Source organism: Diaphorina citri, unplaced genomic scaffold (genome assembly GCF_000475195.1).
Source record: "Diaphorina citri unplaced genomic scaffold, Diaci psyllid genome assembly version 1.1 scaffold49, whole genome shotgun sequence".
NCBI lineage: Eukaryota > Metazoa > Arthropoda > Insecta > Hemiptera > Psyllidae > Diaphorina > Diaphorina citri.
This window is the reverse complement of record NW_007377486.1, coordinates 24548-50714: the sequence shown is the minus strand read 5'-3', so window position 1 is coordinate 50714 and position 26167 is coordinate 24548. Positions and strand designations below refer to the sequence as shown.

At 35.2% G+C, this 26167-nt stretch overlaps 1 protein-coding gene across 3 annotated transcripts in view; it reads left to right on the top strand.

Annotated features, from left to right (window-relative positions):
• Window positions 1–26167, top strand: part of LOC103515387 (janus kinase and microtubule-interacting protein 1-like) — a 118258-nt gene that overhangs the window by 74095 nt on the left and 17996 nt on the right. For all 3 annotated transcript variants that reach the window (XM_026827992.1, XM_026827981.1, XM_017446697.2), the window contains one exon: window positions 17826–17924. In XM_026827992.1, the coding sequence (XP_026683793.1) occupies window positions 17826–17924 (99 nt within the window). The remainder of the gene's footprint in view (window positions 1–17825; window positions 17925–26167) is intronic.

The window sequence follows — 26167 nt, the reverse complement described above, 5'->3', positions numbered from 1 at the left end:
AAGAAAAGTTCCACACAACTGTTCCGTATAGCAGCGGATAAAGTCAAAATAGCCACGATGATGATGATGATGATGATCGCCCACATCCGAAGCGGATAGGCATCGAAAGAAGAAGACTCCGTTTCGGTTTCGAGTGATTCTGGGTTCCGGAGTACCTGCGTAAACAAAGCATTCTAACGTAGACTGCAGTTTCCAGTATTAGAATTTTCATTGGTACTCCATTTCGGAAAACCTGGTTCAAGAAAAGTTCCACACAACTGTTCCGTATAGCAGCGGATAAAGTCAAAATAGCCATGATGATGATGATGATGATCGCCCACATCCGAAGCGGATATATAGGAACCGAAAGGAGAAGACGCCGTTTCGGTTTCGAGTGATTCTGGGTTCCGGAGTACCTGCGTAAACAAAGCATTCTAATGTAGACTGCAGTTTCCAGTATTAGAATTCTATTCATCTTCTCAGTATTCCATCTTCTGGTTCATCTTGTACTCAGGTGGTGTGCCCGATAAAGTATTCAAGTAGGTCTACTCGGAACGTTTTCTATTTTAATTGTCTGTCAATAATAAATCAATCACAAAGTACCTTGAGTATTGACAGGTTCGAGTCTTCTTCAATATCATAGATTAAGAAATGGAACTCTGGTGAAACTGGAAGATGCTTTTACTCGAGAATTTGGTCGGATAACCTTGGTTTTAAATTTATAGTTAATCGAGTTATTAAATCGTTTTCAAAAGAAAATGTTGTATAATTCCCTGAACTCTCACGCTTATGTTTTAACATTCACAGCATTTTTTATTTCAATGGTCATGAAATGCAGTGACATAAGACGTAACTATTACTATTACTCGTATATCACCACTGGGCTGACCGGTTCAATATATGACTCACTCGTCAATCGTTTTTTCATTCAGTAGACCAAGGTCTACCTACTACACAAAAATAACTGATCATTTATTTTGATTGGTACCCAAATTTGAATAAATAAATGAACCTGTATCAATACAAGTAACAAATTATAGGTCTACAACCTATGAACAATAAATAATCCTTGGAATATCACATATCGGTGTTAAGGAATAGGGATCAACACAAGAAAGACTTATCAATTGTATTTTATCTACCAAATCAAATTGATAAATATGAACACAGGAAATGAACATGATATTTAGAAATGTAGGTTGTACGAGTGTACGCATTTGACATTATGTTGAAAGCCATCCAATGATTACAAAGCTTTCATAACAATAGTTTCAAATCTACCACCATTATGAAGAACCAACGCCGACGTAATGTGAGGAGCAAACTTTCTCCAAGTAGATACCTAATATGTAGGTACTTCCGATAAAATATAAACCTGCACCACATTGGAAACTCACCGCCCCGACCCGCATTCTCCAAAACACAATAGCACGATATGTGTGTCGAGCCAAACCTTTCCAAGCTCACACTTATCAGACAAGACCATCAGCAATATAACAACAACGAGATCAATAACTTGAAACCCGATGCCCTGATGATAATCAGCAGCGACCTAGATATCTCTGATAGTCCACTTGTTCACTTGACTTGCACCATATATGGGTGAAATGTCTGCTAATGTTTTCATTCCCAATACGGCCACAACATGCAGGGAAGACAACTGCCCGCCAAGAATATAGAACACACGAGATCATAGTAGTGGACATGAAGATTTTTATCAATGAACTTGAGAGTACGAGATGATTAGAGTGCGAAGTAGATCTAATGAATGAAATTCCTAGACTACGCGATCCTCCATTGTCTACTATGTTCATTGAATATGGCATGAGCCTGTCATGGAATGTATGTTAGCATGGTCACTATACATTTCTCTACATGGATGTTGAATGGAGTTTGTTCTCAAGCTTTTCTATTTCTAGGACACACACATCACTACATTTACATAGTGTGCCATTTCTTTCAGTTTAGTTGCTTGATTAGGACTAGCTCTGTCTGTGATATTTACCTCTTGATTGTCCATGTGTTCTTTGATGATGTGTAGATATTTCTTGATGAAGGTATAACGAGTACCAGACATGAAGAACACACACATTATTAGAGAGATGATCAAAGTAGGTTGAAGTGTAGGACGTTGATTATTCCAGGGATTGTACGTAGTAATGTAGTATAGTTGAGGGAATATTGATGATTCAGTTGAGTATGATCATTGTAAGTACTCGTAAGAACACACACATTATTAGAGAGAAGATCAAAGTAGGTTGAAGTGTAGGACGTTGATTATTCCAGGGATTGTATGTAGTATAGTTGAGGGAATATTGATTCAGTTGAGTATGATCATAGTATGTACTCGCATGAATATAGTGTCTACAATATTATACAGTCTCGTAATTAGCAGACTGCACCTTTCTCAGTATCCATGTAATGTACAGACATACCCTAACGAGTACCAGACATGAAGAACACACACATTATTAGAGAGAAGATCAAAGTAGGTTGAAGTGTAGGACGTTGATTATTCCAGGGACTGTAATGTAGGTAGTATAGTTGAGGGAATATTGATTCAGTTGAGTATGATCATAGTATGTACTCGTATGAATATTGTGTCTACAATATTATACAGTCTCGTAATTAGCAGACTGCACCTTTCTCAGTATCCATGTAATGTACAGACATACCTATCTAGTATCTACATTGTAAATATAATAGGAAATGGGAGGAGATCCTGAATAGTTTCAAAGGTGTATCACAATTCCCTGCTCTCATCAGTTGTGATTTATTTGACCGTTTAATTCATCAGAACATTAATGAACAATACCATTCCTTCTTCTTCTTGTTTAAATTTTCTAGCCTGAGAAATGGTAAACTTGAACTCGCACTATCTACATAGGTAAGTAAGTACATCTTTTATTGTATGTGTTGGTTTGTGGTAAAAAAGAGAATGTTCAAACTTCTGACACGTGACTTTTTCAAGATATTGCCCAAATTATCTAATATTATTTAACATTATTCCTATTTGCCTGATTCCAGGTTGGAGATACGACAGCCTCAAAGTCCAAAACTTCACACGTAAAAGAATTGGTAAGTACATTAAGTAAGTACTGAGTTATACGGTAGAGTATTATTCAAGAAGAGTCTAAAGACGAAAACAGCTTCAAAGTTTTTGATATCCATTTAAAAGTATTGGAAATTGGAAGGATTTTACAATTATAATAACGATAATTTACCTACCTGTAAATTAATTTAAAGATTCCAAATTGTGTCTCAGTGGATATTTTGACGTTAATTTTACTCTGTGATACTCTGAGGTAGGTACCTACTGTTTCAAGAATATTTTTACCTTTTGATTGATAATTCGATGGTTTTGTGGTTGTTACCAATGGCTAATGGGCACACATGTAGGATGTAGGTATAAATTCGCGATATTATAATCATGAGAAAGTTTAAACTCAAGGAAAATTGAGACGCTTTTATTTGCTCCACTGAGCTCTCACAGCAGCCTTGTGTTTTTCCTCGACCAGTTTTGGAACAATTTCTTCGTACCTAATTCTAATTTTTGACAATCCGATTTTAAATACCGTTTAATTCATCAGAACATTAATGAACAATACCATTCCTTCTTCTTCTTGTTTAAATTTTCTAGCCTGAGAAATGGTAAACTTGAATGTCTAGAACTCGCACTATCTACATAGGTAAGTAAGTACATCTTTTATTGTATGTGTTGGTTTGCGGTAAAAAAGAGAATGTTTAAACTTCTGACACGTGACTTTTTCAAGATATTGCCCAAATTATCTAATAATATTTAACGTTATTCCATTAATGAACAATACCATTCCTTCTTCTTCTTGTTTAAATTTTCTAGCCTGAGAAATGGTAAACTTGAACTCGCACTATCTACATAGTAAGTAAGTACATCCTTTATTGTATGTGTTATTCATACTAATGTACAATTATTACACGCTTGTCAGGATTTGAAGAAGATATGAGAAGACGTCAATAATATTGTCATGACTATATGTACATTGTAGGTACCTATTTCATATAAGTAAGTAACAAGTTAATAACTCATCATCATTGATTAAAGGCATTGCCTTGTCGGTGTAGCCACTGGTCACGATGCATTGCCAAATTCTTCATTTCACCATAAGATTTGCAGTCCATGGTTACCAGGATGTCTTGGAAATACTGCTTGCCAAATTTCATCAAAATCTGGCAAACCGTCCCGAAAGCGAAGAGAGAAGGAAGACAGGATAGGCCAGTTGTTCCTAGAACGAACCTTAACTCTGTTTCGGATAAAATCCACCAGGGGGAACCCGCGAGCTGGCTCTTCCAAGGCAGACACCTTTCACAGCTGGCAAATTGAAGACTTCTTCTTTCTTAGCTTCTGAGATTATCTTGGTCTTGATTATTGAAATATGATCTAATCCGATATACTTAGATCAGATAACTCAGTCATCGGTGATATAATCCGTCAGCCTTGAAACCAAGGAGTAATGACTTTTGATTTTGCTCATAGAAGAGGTAACAAATAACAATAACAAGGTAATCCTTGTATATTATTATTTTTTGATACAGTCATATTATTAGGTATTAGGTATTTTGTAATGGTGAAACGAAGAATTTCCTAAAAACCTACGGGGTAAGCAAAGGTTCGATCAGGTCCAAAATCTAGTAAGCAGATAGCCAGCCTTCAGAATTGGGAATTGGACAAAGTTAAATCGTTCAAGGGCTAAACGTAGGTTGAAGAAAAGTACCAAAAGGAGAAAGGATAACAAACTAAGTACAAAATAGTCGAAATCTAAAACTCACTCTGTTTGTTCAAAGTAAAGAAATGTTGGGAGGAAACCAATTCGGTCCCAAAACCTGTTTTTTGCTACCAATTGGGTCCCGGTTTGAGAAGGTCTAAGTACCAATTGGGTCCCACACTTAAATTGATAGGTACCTGATACAAACTAAGTACAAAATAGTCGAAATCTAAAACTCACTCTGTTTGTTCAAAGTAAAGAAATGTTGGGAGGAAACCAATTCGGTCCCACACTTAAATTGATATGTACCTACCTGATTTTTTTTTCTTCTTTCTATCAACACATCACAAGCACTATGTTCTTAGATTAGAGCTAAATCTTCCTAGTCTAAAACTTTAGAGTGATCGCTACTAAAAGAACTGGCAAAAATGAGCAGTGACTAGTGTTATTATAGGGTTAGGTTAAACGCAAAAAGGAGTTTTCACAATTGAGCAGTGATCAGTGTTATTATAGGGTTAGGTTGAACACAAAAAGGAGCTTTCTTTTTCACTGTTGTAGCTTCTGAATAATTACCGAAAATTTTGGTGATTGTATTGCAAAATCTCGGAGAATTATGATGGATTGAGTACGAATAAAGCAGAATCACAGACGCACTACCAACTAAGCTAACTAGGCTGGCTTCTCTCATTTTTCAGTTTTTGAGAATGCCCGGAGATTGTGCCCGAACTGTCTACAAGGTTCTCAGAGGTTAACAAACATTTTGACATGACATTATAGATTAGTTATTCTATAGGTGGGTATACGATTATTAGGTCAGTAGTTCCTAAACGGAGGGCTTATGAACCCCTAGCCTCCCTAGAGCCTAATATAAGATAATAATGAAATACACATTTATGCTTAGTTACACAATTTCGGGGATTGTGCCCAACTAGACTACTCTAATTTTTCCCGCTCATTGGGCGATTCCGGCGATAGATCCTAACATAGGTCTCTATTTCAGATGTTGCCAAGAGCTATACTAAATCTTTGCTTGGGGTATAGGTGTTGATATTAATATAGAATCTATTATTCTATTGATTTATTTATTGTTTTGAGTAACCACAAATCTATGTTATTGTTTTCATTATAGGAGTAATTGTTATTTTCATTTACCACACAACATGATGTAGGTATCACTATGAATCGGCAGGCTCGATTTAAAGAAGCTCACACACAAAGGAAATTTAGCCTATTGAGGCTTTTATTCTGAGTTCTACAGTTCATTGAAGCACTAGCTAAAAACGCCTAATCTAAAACCCACATTTATTCATTAGACCTTTGTTCAAGTTTCATACCTAACTTCAGGTTAACCTAACCCTCGGTTTGTAAAACCGTGCATTGGTCAAGCAAACATTCTATATTCGCCCCTGAGAGTTTTACCTACCACACATTCAACCCAACACCAAACTAAACCATCATCAATTCATCATCAAAGTATTGAACGGTTTTGATCAAATGAATCACGGATTAAAATAAAAAATCAAACTTGAGTATTCAGTGAACATGTCGCGTTACATTGAGATACATCTGTGCGCTGATTTTATTAAATACATAATTCTAGATTATTACTTTATAATACGAAATAATTACGAAGAATAATATTAATAAACAACTCTTTATACTCTTATAATTACATATTTGAATAAAATGTTATCAATTAATAATTATGATTCAATATTACTTGAATAACTGTATCAACATTTCTAAAAATACACATTTTATTACTATATTATGTACTTTATAGGTATTGTCTATTATTTGTGCTTGTGATTTTAATTCATACCGTTAAATATTAAAGTGCTCCTGTTAGGTATACAATATCTAATAATATAATTATAACTCATCCATGGAGCATTTAAAAGACCGGGAGTTAAGGATTTAAAGAGTTTTACACGTAATTCTGGTGTGATAAATGGAGGTAAGGCGAGTGAGTATCTGATAATTATTCTGCACAAAGCATTTAAAAGACCGGGAGTTAAGGATTTAAAGAGTTTTACACGTAATTCTGGTGAGATAAATGGAGGTAAGGCGAGTGAGTATCTGTTAATTATTCTGCACAAGTACCTCAATCGGGAAATTAGGTAATTTAAGTAATTTGTATGTAAATATAATGGAGGTAAGGCGAGTGAGTATCTGTTAATTATTCTGCACAAGTACCTCAATCGGGAAATTAGGTAATTTAAGTAATTTGTATGTACGTTAAATAAGTATCCAATCGGGAAATTAGGTAATTTAAGTAATTTGTATGTAAATAAGTAGGTAATTATGTTAGGCGAAATGGTTCAAAAAACAGTATTGTATATAGGTACCTACATTTGCGGAATTTCGGCGGTTGTGTATTTTGTAAATGTCACAATGAGCTAGGAATGATGTTTTCGTTTATTGAAGGATTTTCGCCGATTGATCCTCCAATGTAGGGGGATAATTATATGGTGTTTGGAATTAATAAGAGCTGTGGCCATAATAAAGGGCAATAGAAAGTAAAACCATGCTAATATAATATGGGTATACTATACAAGTATGAATGTTGAGATTAGAAAGAAATGCATCTGAAGGTATTATCACTATTGGCATGGGAACTTAAAATGCAAAAATAAAATTGCAGATCAAATATTTGTAAAAGAGAAAGTTACATGTACATGTACACGTTCAGTTTTAATCCTCCCCTCCTGGGTCTATTAGCTATTCCTATTTATTAGTTCTCACATTTGATACAACCTGGGTTTATACTCACTTGTAGCTCGTAGGGTAGGTAGTTAGGTACCTAGGTACATATTTACCTACATAGCTTTAGATTTATTTCATTTACACCTAGGTTCCAACATAGATGGGTCTTCTTCTTCTTCTCCTCCTCCTCTTCTTGTTCTTCTTCGTCTTCTTCTTCTCCTCCTCCTTCTTCTGGTTCTTCGTCTTCTTCTTCATCTCCTCCTAGTCCTCCTCCTCCTCCTTCTTCTTTTTCTTCTTCTCTTTAAAAAGAAAAATATATCTGGTCCTGGTCCTCAGTGTTCGTAAAAGAAATGGAAAGCAAAGTCATAATACCTACGAATATAAAATTCATAATACGAATATATTCAAGCACCTATTCCTTCATGAACCTACTTATTAGAGGTACTACCTGTATGTTAAATATAAAGGATAGGGGGATAATTATATGGTGTTTGGAATTAATAAGAGATGTGGCCATAATAAAGGGCAATAGAAAGTAAAACCATGCTAATATAGTATGGGAGTATACACATACGAATATATTCAAGCACCTATTCCTTCATGAACCTACTTATTAGAGGTACTACCTGTATGTTAAATGTAGAGGATAGGGGGATAATTATATGGTGTTTGGAATTAATAAGAGCTGTGGCCATAATAAAGGGCAATAGAAAGTAAAACCATGCTAATATAATATACAAGTATACACATTATACACGCGTTAAGTTGAGCATTGAACTTGCGTGGGTTGAACATACAGGGTGTTCTGAGAATCCTGAGATTATTTAGGTATTTATGCTAATTTTTCCATAGTTTTTTTTCTAGCTAGTATAGTTTATTATAGGTACCTCTATATTCTCACTATCACTACTTGTTTCATTTACAAGCCATCCTGTAGATACATAAGTCGAATATTGGATAATCCAGATTGAGATGGGTCAGATAATTAAAATGCTAATTTGCTAATCTTTAAGATCGTCTTATGTAATCTTTATAATCCGTACCTAGCCAATACATAACATAACGTATTATCTAAGTACTTAGGTAATTATGTTAGGCGAAATGGTTCAAAAAACAGTATTGTACCTACATTTGCGGAATTTCGGCGGTTGTGTATTTTGTAAATGTCGCAATGAGCTAGGAGTGATGTTTTCGTTTATTGAAGGATTTTCGCCGATTGATCCTCCGATGTAGGTACCTACCTAATTTTTTATTTTCTTAAAGAAATTGTAGTAATGCAGCATTAAATAGGTCTGATTCAGAATAACCTATGTGTGTCATACCTACGCAGGATATCAAATAGTATCTACCTAGTATACCTAGATAAGTAATGCCTGAATGATTAGACATTTATACCTAATACTATGTCTGAATGACTAGACATTTATACTCAATACTAATCCATAATCCGTTTAACACCATAATACCTTTACTCTAACTACTATTTTCACTATACCTACATAGGTACTTACGCATAGTATATATAGGTACCGATAAGTAATGCCTGAATGATTAGACATTTATACCTAATACTATGTCTGAATGACTAGACATTTATACTCAATACTAATCCATAATCCATTTAACACCATAATACGTTTACTCTAACTATACTATTTTCACTATACCTACATAGGTACTTACGCATAGTATAGGTACCTATAACTCGTAAATAATATAGGTCGACATTTGATTATCTTGTACATAATTATGTAATATTATGAGACACGTGTAATAGAAATTTATATGTAAAATGTAAACGAGGAAAAAAGCATTAGAAAGGTCGACATATAGGTCGACATTTGTCACGCTTTGATTTAAGATACATCTGATCCATTCATATACTAATGTACAATTATTACACGCTTGTCAGGATTTGAAGAAGATATGAGAAGACGTCAATAATATTGTCATGACTATATGTACCTATTTCATAAGTAAGTAATAACTACGTACATAGGAACTCGTGTGAGTATAGGTATATATTGAGTAGTACAGAAGGAGAATGAATATGGGTGGGCAAGCAATGGGCATAGTATAGATACTAGCCATCTGTTTCAGTGCACTATAGGATTAAAAAAAAATGGTCCATATAGTGCCCTAAAAGACCAGATTGTGTCAAAAATCTATTGAGGGCATTCCTTTTGTGTGTTAAAAATACTGCTTGCCAAATTTCATCAAAATCTGACAAACCGTCCCGAAAGCGAAGAGAGAAGGAAGACAGGATAGGCCAGTTGTTCCTATAGGTATAGGACGAACCTTAACTCTGTTTCGGATAAAATCCACCAGGTGGAACCCGCGAGCTTTCGCTTACTAGCCAGACACTCTATCTTTCACAGCTGGCAAATTGAAGACTTCTTCTTTCTTAGCTTCTGAGATTATCTTGGTCTGGATTATTGAAATATTAACCAACCTCAGTGGTGTAGTGGTTAGCGCGGTGGACTTCGGATCTGGAGGTTGGTGGTTCGAGTCCAAGTCAAGTCATAAAACTTAGCGTAGTGCATTAACCAGGGAACGGCATTTGTGACAAGCATTTATGCTTAACACAATTAAAATTCCTTTTGAAATATGATCTGATCCGATATACTTAGATCAGATAACTCAGTCATCGGTGATATAATCCGTCAGCCTTGAAACCAAGGAGTCATGACTTTTGATTTTGCTCAAAGAAGAGGTAGCAAGGTAATCCTCGTATATTATTATTACTTTCCATTTTTTTTATACATATTGTTTCATTTACAAGCCATCCTGTAGATACATAAGTCGAATATTGGATAATCCAGATTGAGATGGGTCAAATAATTAAAATGCTAATTCGCTAATCTTTAAGATCGTCTTTTGTAATCTTTATAATCCGTACCTAGCCAATACATAACATAACGTATTATCTAAGTACCTATACAATATATTAGGTATGCATCGATTGGAAATAGCGAAAGTGTTTTGTCATTGGGTAGGTACTTGTACTTCTGTTTGTGAATTGTCCGAATTTTATGCATTGTCTCTTCTCGTCCATCTGATGAGGGTCATTCTGCGAAATGTAGCTATGTATAGGTACCTACCTAATATCTAAAACCAAACAATATCTGCAGCAGAAGAAAACAAACAACTTTAAGTCCTTGAACATTGAATGAAAAGTACCCATTCATACTCAGTCTGTTTGCAGTAGAAAGATACATTCATTGTATTTTTATTTTTGTTATATTGCCATTGTTTGGTTTCAGCAGAACTTATAGATATCTCTCTGTGTATTGTGATCTACTGCTAATACGAATGAATGAAATACGAGTAGATTTTAATTCTAATATTGATTTTAACAGTAATAATATAATACTCCTAATGCTATCTATCATTCTTTCTACAGACATGGTAAAGGTACTGAGTGCAGATTTGGTTCAAAGTTTTGTAAATGACTTGGGGCTTCCTTAAAATGTGACCTAGTGTTATTTAATACCTACCTAACGCTCACTTACCTATACTACTGCCTAAATGAATCCAGAAGCTTTGATCCCATCAGTTCTTCATTCTTGCAAATGAGAAATCCTAAATCTCGGATGAAAGGATCTATTTCAATATTTGGTGCTATTCCGAGATGAACTATAGTTGCTTTCTGAAAACTGGATCTGCTATTGATGAATTGCCCTGAGCACTCCCAACTGTCAGTTCTCTTGATAAATCTATATTGCCTATGTGTGTATAAAGCCTATCTAAATTTATAAATCTAAGTATTGCCCATTTAAATTTTTTAACTTTTTTTTTCCTGTAGAGCTCTCCATCCTTTTTCCCATACAATCTAAATTTCGAAGTTATTTCCTCATCTGAAATTCTCATTCCATTTCTCCTTCCTCTGAAGACCATTATTACACATTATCCCAAACATGGTCTCCCATCAAACTTAATGTTTACATTCATTTATGTGCCTATTCCAAACTTGTTAATGTGTCTCGAACTTTAACGGTGGTGACTAGTGATTCGGATTTGAACATATTAATCTCTCTCGGCCTGATTTAAAGTCTCATGGGCCTGACTGATCCGGAAAAGAAAGATATAATTTTGGCAAGGCCAACATCCAAACTAATATGCATCTGTTACTTTCTACTTTCTATGTATTACAATAATGTTTGTGCTTTTCACTTAAATATCTTTATCATCAAAGGATTTTTCTAACCCCAAATGCCCAAATGTAGAGATATGCTAACACTAACACGCATCTTGGTTTTACAGTACCCTGACATATCTTTGAGGTCAGCGATAACTACATAGCACTAAAGATTGCCTTGTTTACCATCTTGGTTTTATAGTACCCTGACATATCTTTGAGGTCAGCGATAACTACATAGCACTAAAGATTGCCTTGTTTAGACTGCCTTATCTATTTTACTGACAATATTGCACTGTATGCTTTTACAACTTTGGGATCCGTGTCCTCCGTGTATTATAGGCTATTAGGTCGTAATAATAGCTAAATTTGCCTTTAAATAAGTTACGAGGAGAGATATAGTAGGAACCTAGGTAGGATGTTGGAAATAAATTAAATAAATTTGCCTTTAAATAAGTTACGAGGAGAGATATAGTAGGAACCTAGGTAGGATGTTGGAAATAATTAAAACGTCTCGTATACTCGTACGTATTTTGTGTTGATAGAGGCTTTAAAGTCACTCTATAACAGTCTATATCATGCTATGGTCTTTAGTGACCCTACCGTGTATTAGGCTATTAGGTCGTAATAATAGCTAAATTTGCCTTTAAATAAGTTACGAGGAGAGATATAGTAGGAACCTAGGTAGGATATTGGAAATAATTAAAACGTCTCGTATACTCGTACGTATTTTGTGTTGATAGAGGCTTTAACGTCACTCTATAACAGTCTATATCATGCTATGGTCTTTAGTGACCCTACGTACGAGTATATATCTAATCCGAAAAGAAATTGTTTCAAATTTCGAACCGAATTTACAGATAAGGTTGTAGTGTGTATTAAGGTTGATTTACTTACGTGCATAGTGATTTATATTATGGGATGGGAGCTGTATTATCTTTAGATGCAGTTTAATTCGAACCGAATTTACAGATAAGGTTGTAGTGTGTATTAAGGTTAATTTACTTACGTGCATAGTGATTTATATTATGGGATGGGAGCTATATTATCATTAGATGCAGTTTAAGTCTCAGCGTTGTTATAGACAGGTTAACATATATTTTGGGTTTCGGATATGTTAAAAGTTCATCAACCCAGTTCTAATGACTTTTAATAAAACTGTAGTATGTGTGGCAAGTTCAAATTGAATTTTAAAAAGCTTAACTGTTTTCGTTGTCTTTCAAGTGAACTTTATTGAAGCTGCACTGACAACTGTTTTGTTCCATATGTACACATTGTATTTCTGTTTACTTACTACCTACTTACTCAGATTCTCGTTGTCTAACTAAAACGAGGAAAAAATAAGTTTGTGTCGACTCTAGGTATATAAATCATTATTATTATTATTATTCTCTAGGTAAAGACACTAGCCTGGTAGTGTAAAGGACGTAGGTTCAATCCCAGCTGAGGTCTATTTTTCATCCTTTGATGATGTGACCACATTATTATAGCATTAGCTAACTTACTGCTAGGGACTCACCACCTATTTTATTATTCTCTCAGCTTTTCCTCATTTTATGGGTGGGTACATGAGTATTTTATACTTTGATATTAATTGATATGGGCAAAATTGTGCCTGAATTTATTTTTGATTATAACTCTCCCTAGGGAAAGCATATTTTATTAAATACTTACTTACTTACTTTCCGTGTCCAGCTCGATCGTCAAATCTTGTCCATCCAGAAAAGAGCGGTCTGGATGGCCGTGTCATTTTGCATGCAAAAGATCTAGCTCCGTGCAGGGTTTCTCCAACAGAGGACATACAAGTAAATGAGCATTTACTTTATTAAATTAAATATTACATTATAACATACGTACATGTTATACATATCCCTATCTTACAGGTTTTAAACTTCAAGCTCCTAAGGTATCTTTCACTTCTTCAGTGGAATATTAATGGATATTTTTGCCGGCTACCATACATTCAAAAAATTCTAAATGATCAATGTCCACTAATAGCCTGCTTTCAAGAAACAAACTTCAAGCCCTCAAATCAGCCCTCACTTAGTAACTACAATATTTACCGAAATGATCGTGATCCAGCCCGTTGTGATTCAGCCAGTGGAGGAGTTGCGACCTTGGTGCATAAATCTATCAGAGCCAAACAATGTCCTATCCAATCAGATTTCGAAGTCATCGTTGTGGAAGTTATTTTACATAAGAAAATTCAAATTTGTAACGTCTACATTCCGTCAGACAAAAGGTTCTCATCTGTGGATCTAGATAACCTATCAAACCAGCTTCGCCCCCCGTTCATCATTCTCGGGGACTTCAATAGCCACCATACGATCTGGGGTTCCGCTGTTTCCAATGCCCGCGGTAAAGAAGTGGAAAAATGGTTCCTAAACAAAAATATCGATTTACTGAATGATGGCAGCCACACATACGTTAGTATGTCTTACAACTCAACGTCTGCTATTGACCTGACATTTTGCTCAGCTGATCTTGGCGCCCTATATCACCAAAGTATGGAAAAGTATTTAGACACTAGTAAGATACTTTTGGACACTTGGACACTTGTAAGATACTTTTCCATACTTTGGTGATATGAGGCACTGGTAGTGTAAAGGACGTAGGTTCAATCCCAGCTGAGGTCTATTTTTCATCCTTTGATGATATGACCACATTATTAGCATTAGCTAACTTACTGTTAGGGGAAAGGGACTCACTACCTATTATTATTCTCTCAGCTTTTCCTCATTTTATGGGTGGGTACATGAGTATTTTATTTTATACTTTGATATTAATTGATATGGGCAAAATTGTGCCTGAATTTATTTTTGATTATAACTCTCCCTAGGGAAAGCATATTTTATTAAATATTACACTATAACATACGTACATGTTATACATATCCCTATCTTACAGGTTTTAAACTTCAAGCTCCTAAGGTATCTATAATTCGTTAAATCAACTTAATTCATTAATTTATTTAATGAATTTACGAATTCCTATCTTTAAATTCGGAATTCACTCATAAAATACTTATGTAATTACCGGGTTTTAGGTTTAGTGGAATCAGTTCCGGTCAGGTATAAGCCATTGATCGGAAAGTCGGGAACGGATATAGGTAATATAGGTATTGTAAGTAATGGACAACTAGAACGGCTAGTGGCTAGATGGTAGGTAGGTATACATTATGTAGGTATGCAGATAGGTAATTTAGATTAAGTAGTAGGCACATCTCTCATGATTTCAGGAATCAGGTTCCCAAATTTCGAGCTCAATAAAATTTTATTGCTTTATTTGAATGATGAAGTAATATAGATATTGTAAGTAATGGACAACTAGAACGGCTAGCGGCTAGATGGTAGGTAGGTATACCTACATTATGTAGGTATGCAGATAGGTAATTTAGGTTAAGTAGTAGGTACATCTCTCATGATTTCAGGAATCAGGTTCTTAAATTTCGAGCTCAATAAAATTTTATTGCTTTATTTGAATGATGAGAAAAACGGTCCGAACTGGGCGCACGAGTACCCGATTAGGTCGAAAAACTTCGAACTCACATTGTTCGTTCAGTAATAAATAAATAAATGCCGTTTCTTTGTGTTGTTATATCACACCTTTGGTGCTACCTTCAGCATTTGTAGGATTTTTCCCAATATCTCATTATTCCTTACACAAATGTTTACCTACTGTTTACCTACCATGTGTAGCAGCATACATTACTGAACGAACAACTCAGCTCCCATAGCATAGTGGTCACTGCACTTGTCTCGCACGCAGGAGACCCGGGTTCTATTCCCGACAGGGTCAAAAAATTTGTACCATACAAATGATTGATTCTGTGATTGGCTGTAGCGGGGCACACTCAGTCTTGTGAGGAAAATGAGTAGCTATGTAATATAAATGTGCATAGTAACCGGTGCCAGCATGGTAGGTAAACATTTGTGTAAGGAATAATGAGATATTGGGAAAAATCCTACAAATGCTGAAGGTAGCACCAAAGGTGTGATATAATAACACAAAGAAACGGCATTTATTTATTTATTACTGACGTACCATACAAATGATTGATTCTGTGATTGGCTGTAGCGGGGCACACTCAGTCTTGTGAGGAAAATGAGTAGCTATGTAATATAAATGCGCATAGTGACCGGTGCCAGCATGGTAGGTAAACAGTAGGTAAACATTTGTGTAAGGAAGAATGAGATATTGGGAAAAATCCTACAAATGCTGAAGGTAGCACCAAAGGTGTGATATAATAATACAAAGAAACGACATTTATTTATTTATTACTGAACGAACAATGTGAGTTCGAAGTTTTCGACCTAATCGGGGACTCGTGCGCCCAGTTCGGACCGTTTTTCTGTGTTGTACACAGAACCACTATAGTTTTAGTTACGAGTGTTATAGCGAAGAAAGTGGCTCTACTCCCCGCTATGATTCATTGGTCAATAAATAAACAAGAAGAACTTTCAATACTGAGCACTATCAATTCTCACAGCTTAACGCAATACGGTCCTCCCTTGTTACAAAACTGGGAGGGGCAAAAGTATAATCCGCTATGATTCATTGGTCAATAAATAAACAAGAAGAACTTTCAATACTGAGCACTATCAATGCTCACAGCTTAACGCAATACGGTCCCCGCTATGATTCATTGGTCAATAAATAAACAAGAAGAACTTTCAATACTGAGCACTATCAATGCTCACAGCTTAACGCAATACGGTCCCTTGTTACAAAACTGGGAGGGGCAAAAGTATAAAGTGGTTAAAAAAAGTTTCAAAGAATCTACTCAGGCTATTACTTCTTTTACCGTAAATCTCGGAAACAGTGCCAGTATAGTGGTTAGTTTTTTAGTTTAGTTCCTCTTATCTATTCCTGCATGGTGCTTTTTCTTGCAATAATATACAAATTTAATGTTGACGAATAGGATGACATGTAATTTTCAATTTGTATAATATTTGGGGCCCTTTTCTCTACAAGAAAATCACTAAAGAGGTTCTGTGGGAAAATGAGTATTTGAATAGAATCTACTCAGGCTGTTACTTCTTTTAGCGTAAATCTCGGAAACAGTGCCAGTATAGTGGTTAGTTTTTTAGTTTAGTTTCTCTTAACTATTCCTGGTGCTTTTTCTTGCAATAATTATACAAATGTTGACGAATAGGATGACATGTAATTTTCAGTTTGTAATATTTGGGGCCCTTTTCTCTACAAGAAAATCACTAAAGAGGTTCTGTGGGAAATTTTCTCTTCTTTTCATATTCGTATTTGAAACATCAGTTCTTCATTCTTGCAAATGAGAAATCCTAAATCTCGGATGAAAGGATCTATTTCAATATTTGGTGCTATTCCGAGATGAACTAGTTGCTTTCTGAAAACTGGATCTGCTATTGATGAATTGCCGAACACTCCCAACTGTCAGTTCTCTTGATAAATCTATATCCCTATATTGCCTATCTAAATTTATGAATCTAAGTAGGTATTGCCCATTTAAATTTTTTAACTTTTTTTTCCTGTAGAGCTCTCCATCCTTCTTCCCATATAATCTAAATTTCGAAGTTATTTCCTCATCTAAAATTCTCCTTCCATCTCTCCTTCCTCTGAAGACCATTATTACACATAATCCCAAACATGGTCTCCCATCAAACTTAATGTTTACATTCATTTCGTGGTTAGTTTTTTAGTTTAGTTTCTCTTATCTATTCCTGGTGCTTTTTCTTGCAAAAATATACAAATGTTGACGAATAGGATGACATTTAATTTTCAATTTGTAATATTTGGGGCCCTTTTCTCTATAAGAAAATCACTAAAGAGGTTCTGTGGGAAATTTACTCTTCTTTTCAAATGCGTATTTGAAAAGAATCTACTCAGGCTATTACTTCTTTTAGCGTAAATCTCGGAAACAGTGCCAGTATAGTGGTTAGTTTTTTAGTTTAGTTTCTCTTATCTATTCCTGGTGCTTTTTCTTGCAAAAATATACAAATGTTGACGAATAGGATGACATGTAATTTTCAATTTGTAATATTTGGGGCCCTTTTCTCTACAAGAAAATCACTAAAGAGGTTCTGTGGGAAATTTTCTCTTCTTTTCCTATTCGTATTTGAAATGCCCGGGTGTTCAAGTATCTTCTAAAATGGAACAATAAGACCACGGGAGCACACACAGGTTAAGCTTGAGCGAGAATGAAAAGTAAAATGATTCCGGAACCTGTTGCTGGTGTAGTATATTTATAGTTTTCTACATGTTGTATTTTTCTCCGTGTTTTGCAGGTCCGAAGACTGAATGGCTTACAAACAGGTCCCAGTGGTACTGCCCCGGGCAAATCCTTCAAGTGTGTCACTAAAACACCCAGCAATAGTTCTCACCAAGTAAGTGCCCCTTAGACGATCTGTACAAACTGCTGAAACCTTCTGGCAGGCGAGCAGTAGATATAAACTTTTATGAAAATTATTGTCACTTTTAGGGTCCCTTACAGTTGCAGACTGAATGGCTTACAAACAGGTCCCAGTGGTACTGCCCCGGGCAAATCCTTCAAGTGTGTCACTAAAACACCCAGCAATAGTTCTCAACAAGTAAGTGCCCCTTAGACGATCTGTACAAACTGCTGAAACCGTCTGGCAGGCGAGCAGTATAAACTTTTATGAAAATTATTGTCACTTTTAGGGTCCCTTACAGTTGCAAAATTTAATGCAAATATGGAATGCACTAAAAACAATATATTGACAATGTACCCCTTGTTTGCGCAATACTTCTCCCACTTGCAATAGAGGTCCATGGTGTATTTGCACAAAAAGGACATCAACAAACAAACAGTCTGACCAAAACAAAACAGTTAAAACTTAAATCTCACTTTGTTTTTTTATGAGTGCCCCTTAGACGATCTGTACAAACTGCTGAAACCTTCTGGCAGGCGAGCAGTATAAACTTTTATGAAAATTATTGTCACTTTTAGAGTCCCTTACAGTTGCAAAATTTAATGCAAATATGGAATGCACTAAAAACAATAAATATATAGTGCCCCTTAGACGATCTGTACAAACTGCTGAAACCTTCTGGCAGGCGAGCAGTATAAACTTTTATGAAAATTATTGTCACTTTTAGGGTCCGTTACAGTTGCAAAATTTAATGCAAATATGGAATGCACTAAAAACAATATAGTGACAATGTACCCCTTGTTTGCGCAATACTTCTCCCACTTGCAATAGGGGTCCATGGTGTATTTGCACAAAAAGGACATAAACAAACATACAGTCTGACTAAAACAAAACAGTTAAAACTTAAATCTCACTTTGTTACAATATAGTGACAATGTACCCCTTGTTTGCGCAATACTTCTCCCACTTGCAATAGGGGTCCATGGTGTATTTGCACAAAAAGGACATCAACAAACATACAGTCTGACTAAAACAAAACAGTTAAAACTTAAATCTCACTTTGTTTTTTTATGTTTTTTTTTCAATTATTTCAAAGTTTTTATCTTCTCTGCATCACTCTGAACATATGCACGACTTGTTATCTTAAGCTTCGTTACTTCTACTTTTGATATCACCTTCTCCTATAGCTCTAGCTCTAGGATCTTGTGCATTATTTTCACCCATGCCTTTCACTGTCTCTTCTGATTCATATGTATAGTGTGTGGATATAAATATAGATTGCTTAACAACTTTGCTAATTCCATGATTAGTTCCTATAGTGTTACAGTTGCAAAAATTTAATGCAAATATGGAATGCACTAAAAACAATATATTGACAATGTACCCCTTGTTTGCGCAATACTTCTCCCACACTTGCAATAGGGGTCCATGGTGTATTTGCACAAAAAGGACATCAACAAACAAACAGTCTGACTAAAACAAAACAGTTAAAACTTAAATCTCACTTTGTTTTTTTATGTTTTTACATTTCCCCATTAGGAAACATTTAGGATGTCTCATTAGAAGGAGACTCCGGCAAAGTGGTGTTACATTTCCATTACGAAACATTTTAGAATCCATCAAGTTACCATGCCTCTATCACCCGACAAAGTTATTTGAATATCGCCGCGCGCTGATGAGACGTTTATGTGGTTCGGTGTGATAATCGCGAAATCATTTCCGCGGTCTGCAAAACCCTCACACGCAATCCAAGCAAAACTATACGAGTCTTCGCCAATGACATAATCCCTACCTTCACTTGAATCCTTGGACTTATTTCAATATTTGATCGCCTTGTTATGTGTAGATACTATCTATGTATCTACTAGAATCTGGATAGTTTGTTAACAGAATCTGGTGCATAGTGCATAATCGCTTTTTTTCCATGGAAATTTGTAAAAAAAAGCTTGTTGTCAAATGGGGATAGAAACCTTAGCACTAGCAGTTTTAAAGCAGTGACGGTAATTACCATCAAACAAAAAACAATTAGTATTGTATTGTCGTCATTAATGATCAGGTCTTGGGGTTTTCTTTTCATTTCCAAGAATATTTCTCCTTAGCTTTTACTTTTTTTTTAGACACTCCTTGGACTTATTTCAATATTTGATCGCCTTGTTATGTGTAGATACTATCTATGTATCTACTAGAATCTGGATAGTTTGTTAACAGATTCTGGTGCATAGTGCATAATCGCTTTTTTTCCATGGAAATTTGTAAAAAAAAAGCTTGTTGTCAAATGGGGATAGAAACCTTAGCAATAGCAGTTTTAAAGCACAATGACGTTAAATACCATCAAACAAAAAACAACCAAAAGACAACTTTGTTTTTGAATTCTTTTGACTCGCGTAATTTGAATTTCGATGGAGTAATAAATAATTATCCATCGAAATATCTTGAAATTTATTCAATCACTTTTGCCTACAAGTTTAGTGTTTAACATCTCACCTCACACCAAGATTGTTCTTGAAAACACTCCAAGTTGACTCGAGAAAATTAACATTCCACTTCACATCTCCCAGAAGCCATGGGTCCTCATGGTATCCAGGTATCTACAGAACTTATGTACATATCATCTTAACATTCCACTTCACATCTCCCAGAAGCCATGGGTCCTCATGGTATCCAGGTATCTACAGAACTTATGTACATATCATCTACATATACATATCTATCTGAAAATCTTGGTGGTCCATATGATTAGACCTCAGAGCTGTGGTGCCGAAATCATTATTTCAGGATGAACATTTCAATTATAAAAACACCATTCAGTTTTGGAAGTTTTGTATCCGTGGTGTCTTTGTTTAACAGGAAAGAACACCCAGAAACATCAAAGAAGAAGAGTTATAAAAACACCATTCAGTTTTGGAAGTTTTGTATCCGTGGTGTCTTTGTTTAACAGGAAAGAACACCCAGAAACATCAAAGAAGAAGGAAGAGCTGGGAACTATTATTTCTTTATTTCTCAAAAGAGAAAGAAATTCGATTAACATCTTAATATTGTATTGGATAGGAGGTGTTGATATTTCTCTAGATTGCTCGAATTTTAGCTTCAAGTAAATCAGGAAAGCTTAAGGAAGAAGAGGAAGAAGAACGAACGAAACGAAACGAAATGTACCTATACCCACTGTATAGTGTTCCTTGTATTTTGAAGAATTCAAATTTGTAGATACCAGTAGTAGGAAGACATAAGTTGACACCTTCAGATTGCACTTATTACTCGTAGAACAAGGCGCCTAGACTATCACCTTTGTTACCTAACACAATCTCTCTAGGACAAAGTTAGCATCTTGCCAATAGAACAACTCTCACTAGCGCAGGACACTGCCCAAGGATTATAGAACTGGTAGGATTTGCCTGTGGTGTCGAGGAGAGGTTAGGACATTGGATTGGGATTCATTTGAGATCTTCCTTGCATATAAATTAGTTCCTCGGTTAAGGAGGTTACTAACAACGTCCGCGTATTACGTTCCATATGTTTGATGAGGGTTTTTTGTTCCATGTTTGATCCCACAAGCAATAAGCTCTGCTGCTAGTGGTTTAGTAAACTTTAGAACTCACTTACGGGACCGCAAGGGCTCCATCGGGTACAAAACCTAAATCATTTTATTCGTTCAAAGGTTCAAGGAATCACACATAGACGTGGGTACTAACATTGTGCAACAAAACAATAAAGAAGTGCCAAATGCTAGACTTTTGAAGCCTTATTATTATTATTATTATTATTATTATTATTATTATTATTATTATTATTATTATTATTATTATTATTATTATTATTATTATTATTTATACAATGTCCACTATAAAATGGAGTTATATGGTGACCCAATGTCTGGTTCCAATATTCTTACTCACGTGAGAATGTATATGTCTTTCATATAAGTACTTAGGTACATAGTTTGCGATTTATGACGTGACAAAGATAGGTACTTTTGAAGGGAACTAGGTAAAGAAAAAAGAGATTTGCAATGTTGGGTTCCAAGCTAGGAGATTCTGATGACGTCACTAAGTACATCGCGCTGGCGGTAGCTTGGACATCGGAAGTCTCCTAAGAAGATTACATCCGACTATAGTGAGATTTTAACTGATGTATCGTTGCTAATTAAACGATAGCGCCTATCAACTTTTTATTATTATATTATTATTATTATTATTATTATTATTATTATTATTATTTTGAAAATGAAAAATTTACATATTAGGATTTCTGAAGCAATTCTCTTTTTGTTTAACGCAATCAGTACGAGCTGATCGGAACTTGAAATACCTAATAGAAAGTAAAAATTTCTGCAAATCTGACTGCACTTTTAATTTTTGCTATCCGCCTAAGTATATGAGTATCACATTTTATAAGAAAAGTCAGACTGTTGATCAAGTTGGTCTCTCGTGCTTTAGAATCTCACACTTCGAGAAAAGGAGAAAATCAATATTTATTTCTGAAAACTTTGCAAAATGGTTGTTGGGCTGTTTTGTTTCTCAAGCGCCAATATGGAGATTGCAGAGGCCAGGTCATTCATTCATGATTAGAGGAGCTTTGTTTGCCGCCTTAGTATTTGCCGACTTTCATCAAAGTGGAATTTTATAGACTCTAAACTCCAGAAGATGAGGGAATGTGACATTAATATCTACTTATCTACCAGAAGTACACATGTATCAGATTCCACATAGTAGTTAACACACTCTGTATCATATGTCTGAAATGATACCCAGAGCCGACATATGCAACACCTTATTTTATGAACGAAATCCCCAGCCATTAATATCTACTTATCTACCAGAAGTACACATGTATCAGATTCCACATAGTAGTTAACACACTCTGTATCATATGTCTGAAATGATGCCCAGAGCCGACATATGCAACACCTTATTTTATGAACGAAATCCCCAGCACTTTCAGGAGATTGGGGGTTGGGAATAGCCGACTAAACTTTAACAGTTCAACTTCAGAAACAAAGTAGAAGATATATGTATCTTCTCAAAGTGTGCAGAGTTTTTAATCTCTTACATTTTATGCATAAACCGAAATCCTGTCTTCAAATGGAAATTGGAAAAAGTTCGAGGAAAAAATCGAAAGAAATCAATCCCCAGCACTTTCAGGAGATTTGGGGTTGGGAATAGCCGACTAAACTTTAACAGTTCAACTTCAGAAACAAAGTAGAAGATATATCTTCTCAAAGTGTGCAGAGTTTTTAATCTCTTACATTTTGTGCATAAACCGGAATCCTGTCTTCAAATGGAAATTGGAAAAAGTTCGAGGAAAAAATCGAAAGAAATGTTAATCTCTTACATTTTGTGCATAAACCGGAATCCTGTCTTCAAATGGAAATTGGAAAAAGTTCGAGGAAAAAATCGAAAGAAATGATTTCATTAGAAGTAATTCAAGTAATCTCCAACGCTCTTCAATACTTAAACTTTTTAATCTCTTACATTTTGTGCATAAACCGGAATCCTGTCTTCAAATGGAAATTGGAAAAAGTTCGAGGAAAAAATCGAAAGAAATCATGATTTAACTAGAAGTAATCTCCAACGGTCCAACGCTCTTCAATACTTAAATTATCCCACTACTTGATTCTGTCAGCTGCCACCCACGTTAGTACAATCTTCAGATTCCACACAACTCGTTAAAATTTTATCCTCTCCCTCATTTGCAAACAAATCGGTTCACAAGGAAGCTGGATTTGAATTAGATCACGTTAGTACAATCTTCAGATTCCACACAACTCGTTAAAATTTTATCCTCTCCCTCATTTGCAAACAAATCGGTTCACAAGGAAGCTGATGGATTTGAATTAGAAGATCACCCAATTAGAATATTATGTGTGTGTGGTGTCCTGATGACATGGTTAAGCTATTGACACACCACTCTGAGATACTCAGGGAGGTCCTCATTCCCAATCAAATGACCACAAAACCAATGTTATCATTATCACACATGGGTACTGAGTTTTGATGATACTTGGACCTAATTGGTTTCTACCTCCGGAATCTTCAGGGCGAATTGGTTTAGCATAGAGATCTTATCTGGTAAAGTTCTGACAGCATTATAGGTTGGCCTCTTGGCCTTGGAATCAATATTACCATGGCGTCCCCGATAGTAGAAATTTTTTTACGAGGAAATCTTCATCTTGCTAAGGTCTGGTCAGGTGAACTTGCTGACCGATAACGTCAATCACTAGCATCATATATTACACGAAACATTTCGGCGCATTTTTACCCCTATCATAACTCCGTTAAATTTCCACGCATTGTCATGAAATTTGGACCATATGTTAAATTATACATGTTTATTATGCCTATGCAAAATTCCGAAGTTCTAGCTTTAACGGAAGGGGTAGAAAGAACGGTTTGAAAATCGCTTATTTTACGACTGAGGGATAACATAATGAATATGTGTTTCTACTAGCGGCATATGATGTCTTTTTGTTTTCCATAATTGGTTTGACTTTAAGTATGTCGAATATGTTCTGAGTTATTGGAGACAGTTATAGTGGACATCAAGCCTATGATCTTGGTGCTTGTAAAATGTAGATATTGAATTGACAATGTACCGTGCGAACCATTTTCTCCCATGTATGTGATTCCGCTTCGATTTATTTTCTCTCTAGTTGACAATGACAGTGGATAATTATGATAGAATTGATAGATGGTATCTTACATCTACATATTTAATATCCTTAGTAGTTCTGATGGCTATGTCATCTGACATTTTCAAATGCATACCTACCTCAAAGGCTGTGATTTTTCATAGATTCTAAAAAAAATTCTATTTGATATATTGAAAATGAAAGGATATGACTATGGCGGATAACATAATGAATATGTGTTTCTACTAGCGGCATATGATGTCTTTTTATTTTCCATAATTGTGGTTTGACTTTAAGTATGTCGTTATTGGGGACAGTTATAGTGGACATCAAACATCAAGCCTATGATCTTGGTGCTTGTAAAATGTAGATATTGAATTGACATTGTACCGTACAAACCATTTTCTCCCATGTAAGAGATTCCGGTTCGATTTATTTTCTCTCTAGTTGACAATGACAGTGGATATGATAGATGGTATCTTACATCTACATATTTAATATACTTGGTAGTTCTGATGGCCATGTCATCTGACATTTTCAAATGCATACCTATCTCAAAGGCTGTGATTTTTCATAGATTCTAAAAAAATTTCATATGTTAACTGTTTGAAAAGACCTCATTTCTCTACGGAAATTATGTATTTTTACGACAGTATTAATCAATAAAGGCAGTATTATTCGTTTAGTCCAGTGATTACAGTGAAGCTAATTAAAGATCGATATGTTAACTGTTTGAAAAGACCTCATTTCTCTACGGAAATTATGTATTTTTACGACAGTATTAATCAATAAAGGCAGTATTAATAGTTTAGTCCAGTGATTACATTGAAGCTAATTAAATTACGAAAGTCCAAAGTCCCAACCCAACAATAGGTATTTGACATAATGCACAATAATGTCCTAGACACTTAAAAGAGAGACCCGCACACTCGGTAGAAAGATCAAAGAAGATTTTGCTTTCATGTCTCTCACGTATTGAAATAATAGTAATAATAGTATCTTAGAGAGCTTGAAGTTGGAGTTCATGATCATCAAGATAAAGAAGATGAAAGCATGAGAGCAATCATAGTCCACTCCATCATATCAAACACAATCAATCAATACAGAACATATTGATAATGTGGGTTAGATACCCTACTTTTAACATTACGCTCATACTTTCAATTGTTTTCGTTGCCTACTTGGAAATCGTACTCGGTTTCAGTACATAGTCCACTCCATCATATCAAACACAATCAATCAATACAGAACATATTGATAATGTGGGTTAGATACCCTACTTTTAACATTACGCTGATACCTACTTTCAATTGTTTTCGTTGCCTACTTGGAAATCGTACTCGGTTTCAGTACTTGGTGATCAGGAATTTTACGTAGGTATGTATTTTTAGAGAAAATTCGTTTCTGTCCGCCCAAGTCCTCTGCAACGTTCAGGTCAAAAAGATCTTGAAACTTTAAAGTAATAATCGAAAATGTATGTACATAAATCACAACATTAGTTTATTGTAAGTATAACTTGAGGTAGATTTCTACCTCGTCCTACAACTGAAGTTGTCTTTAAAAACATCTCTCTATTTTTTTTGTGCATTTTCTGTCGAAGGAAAATATTAAA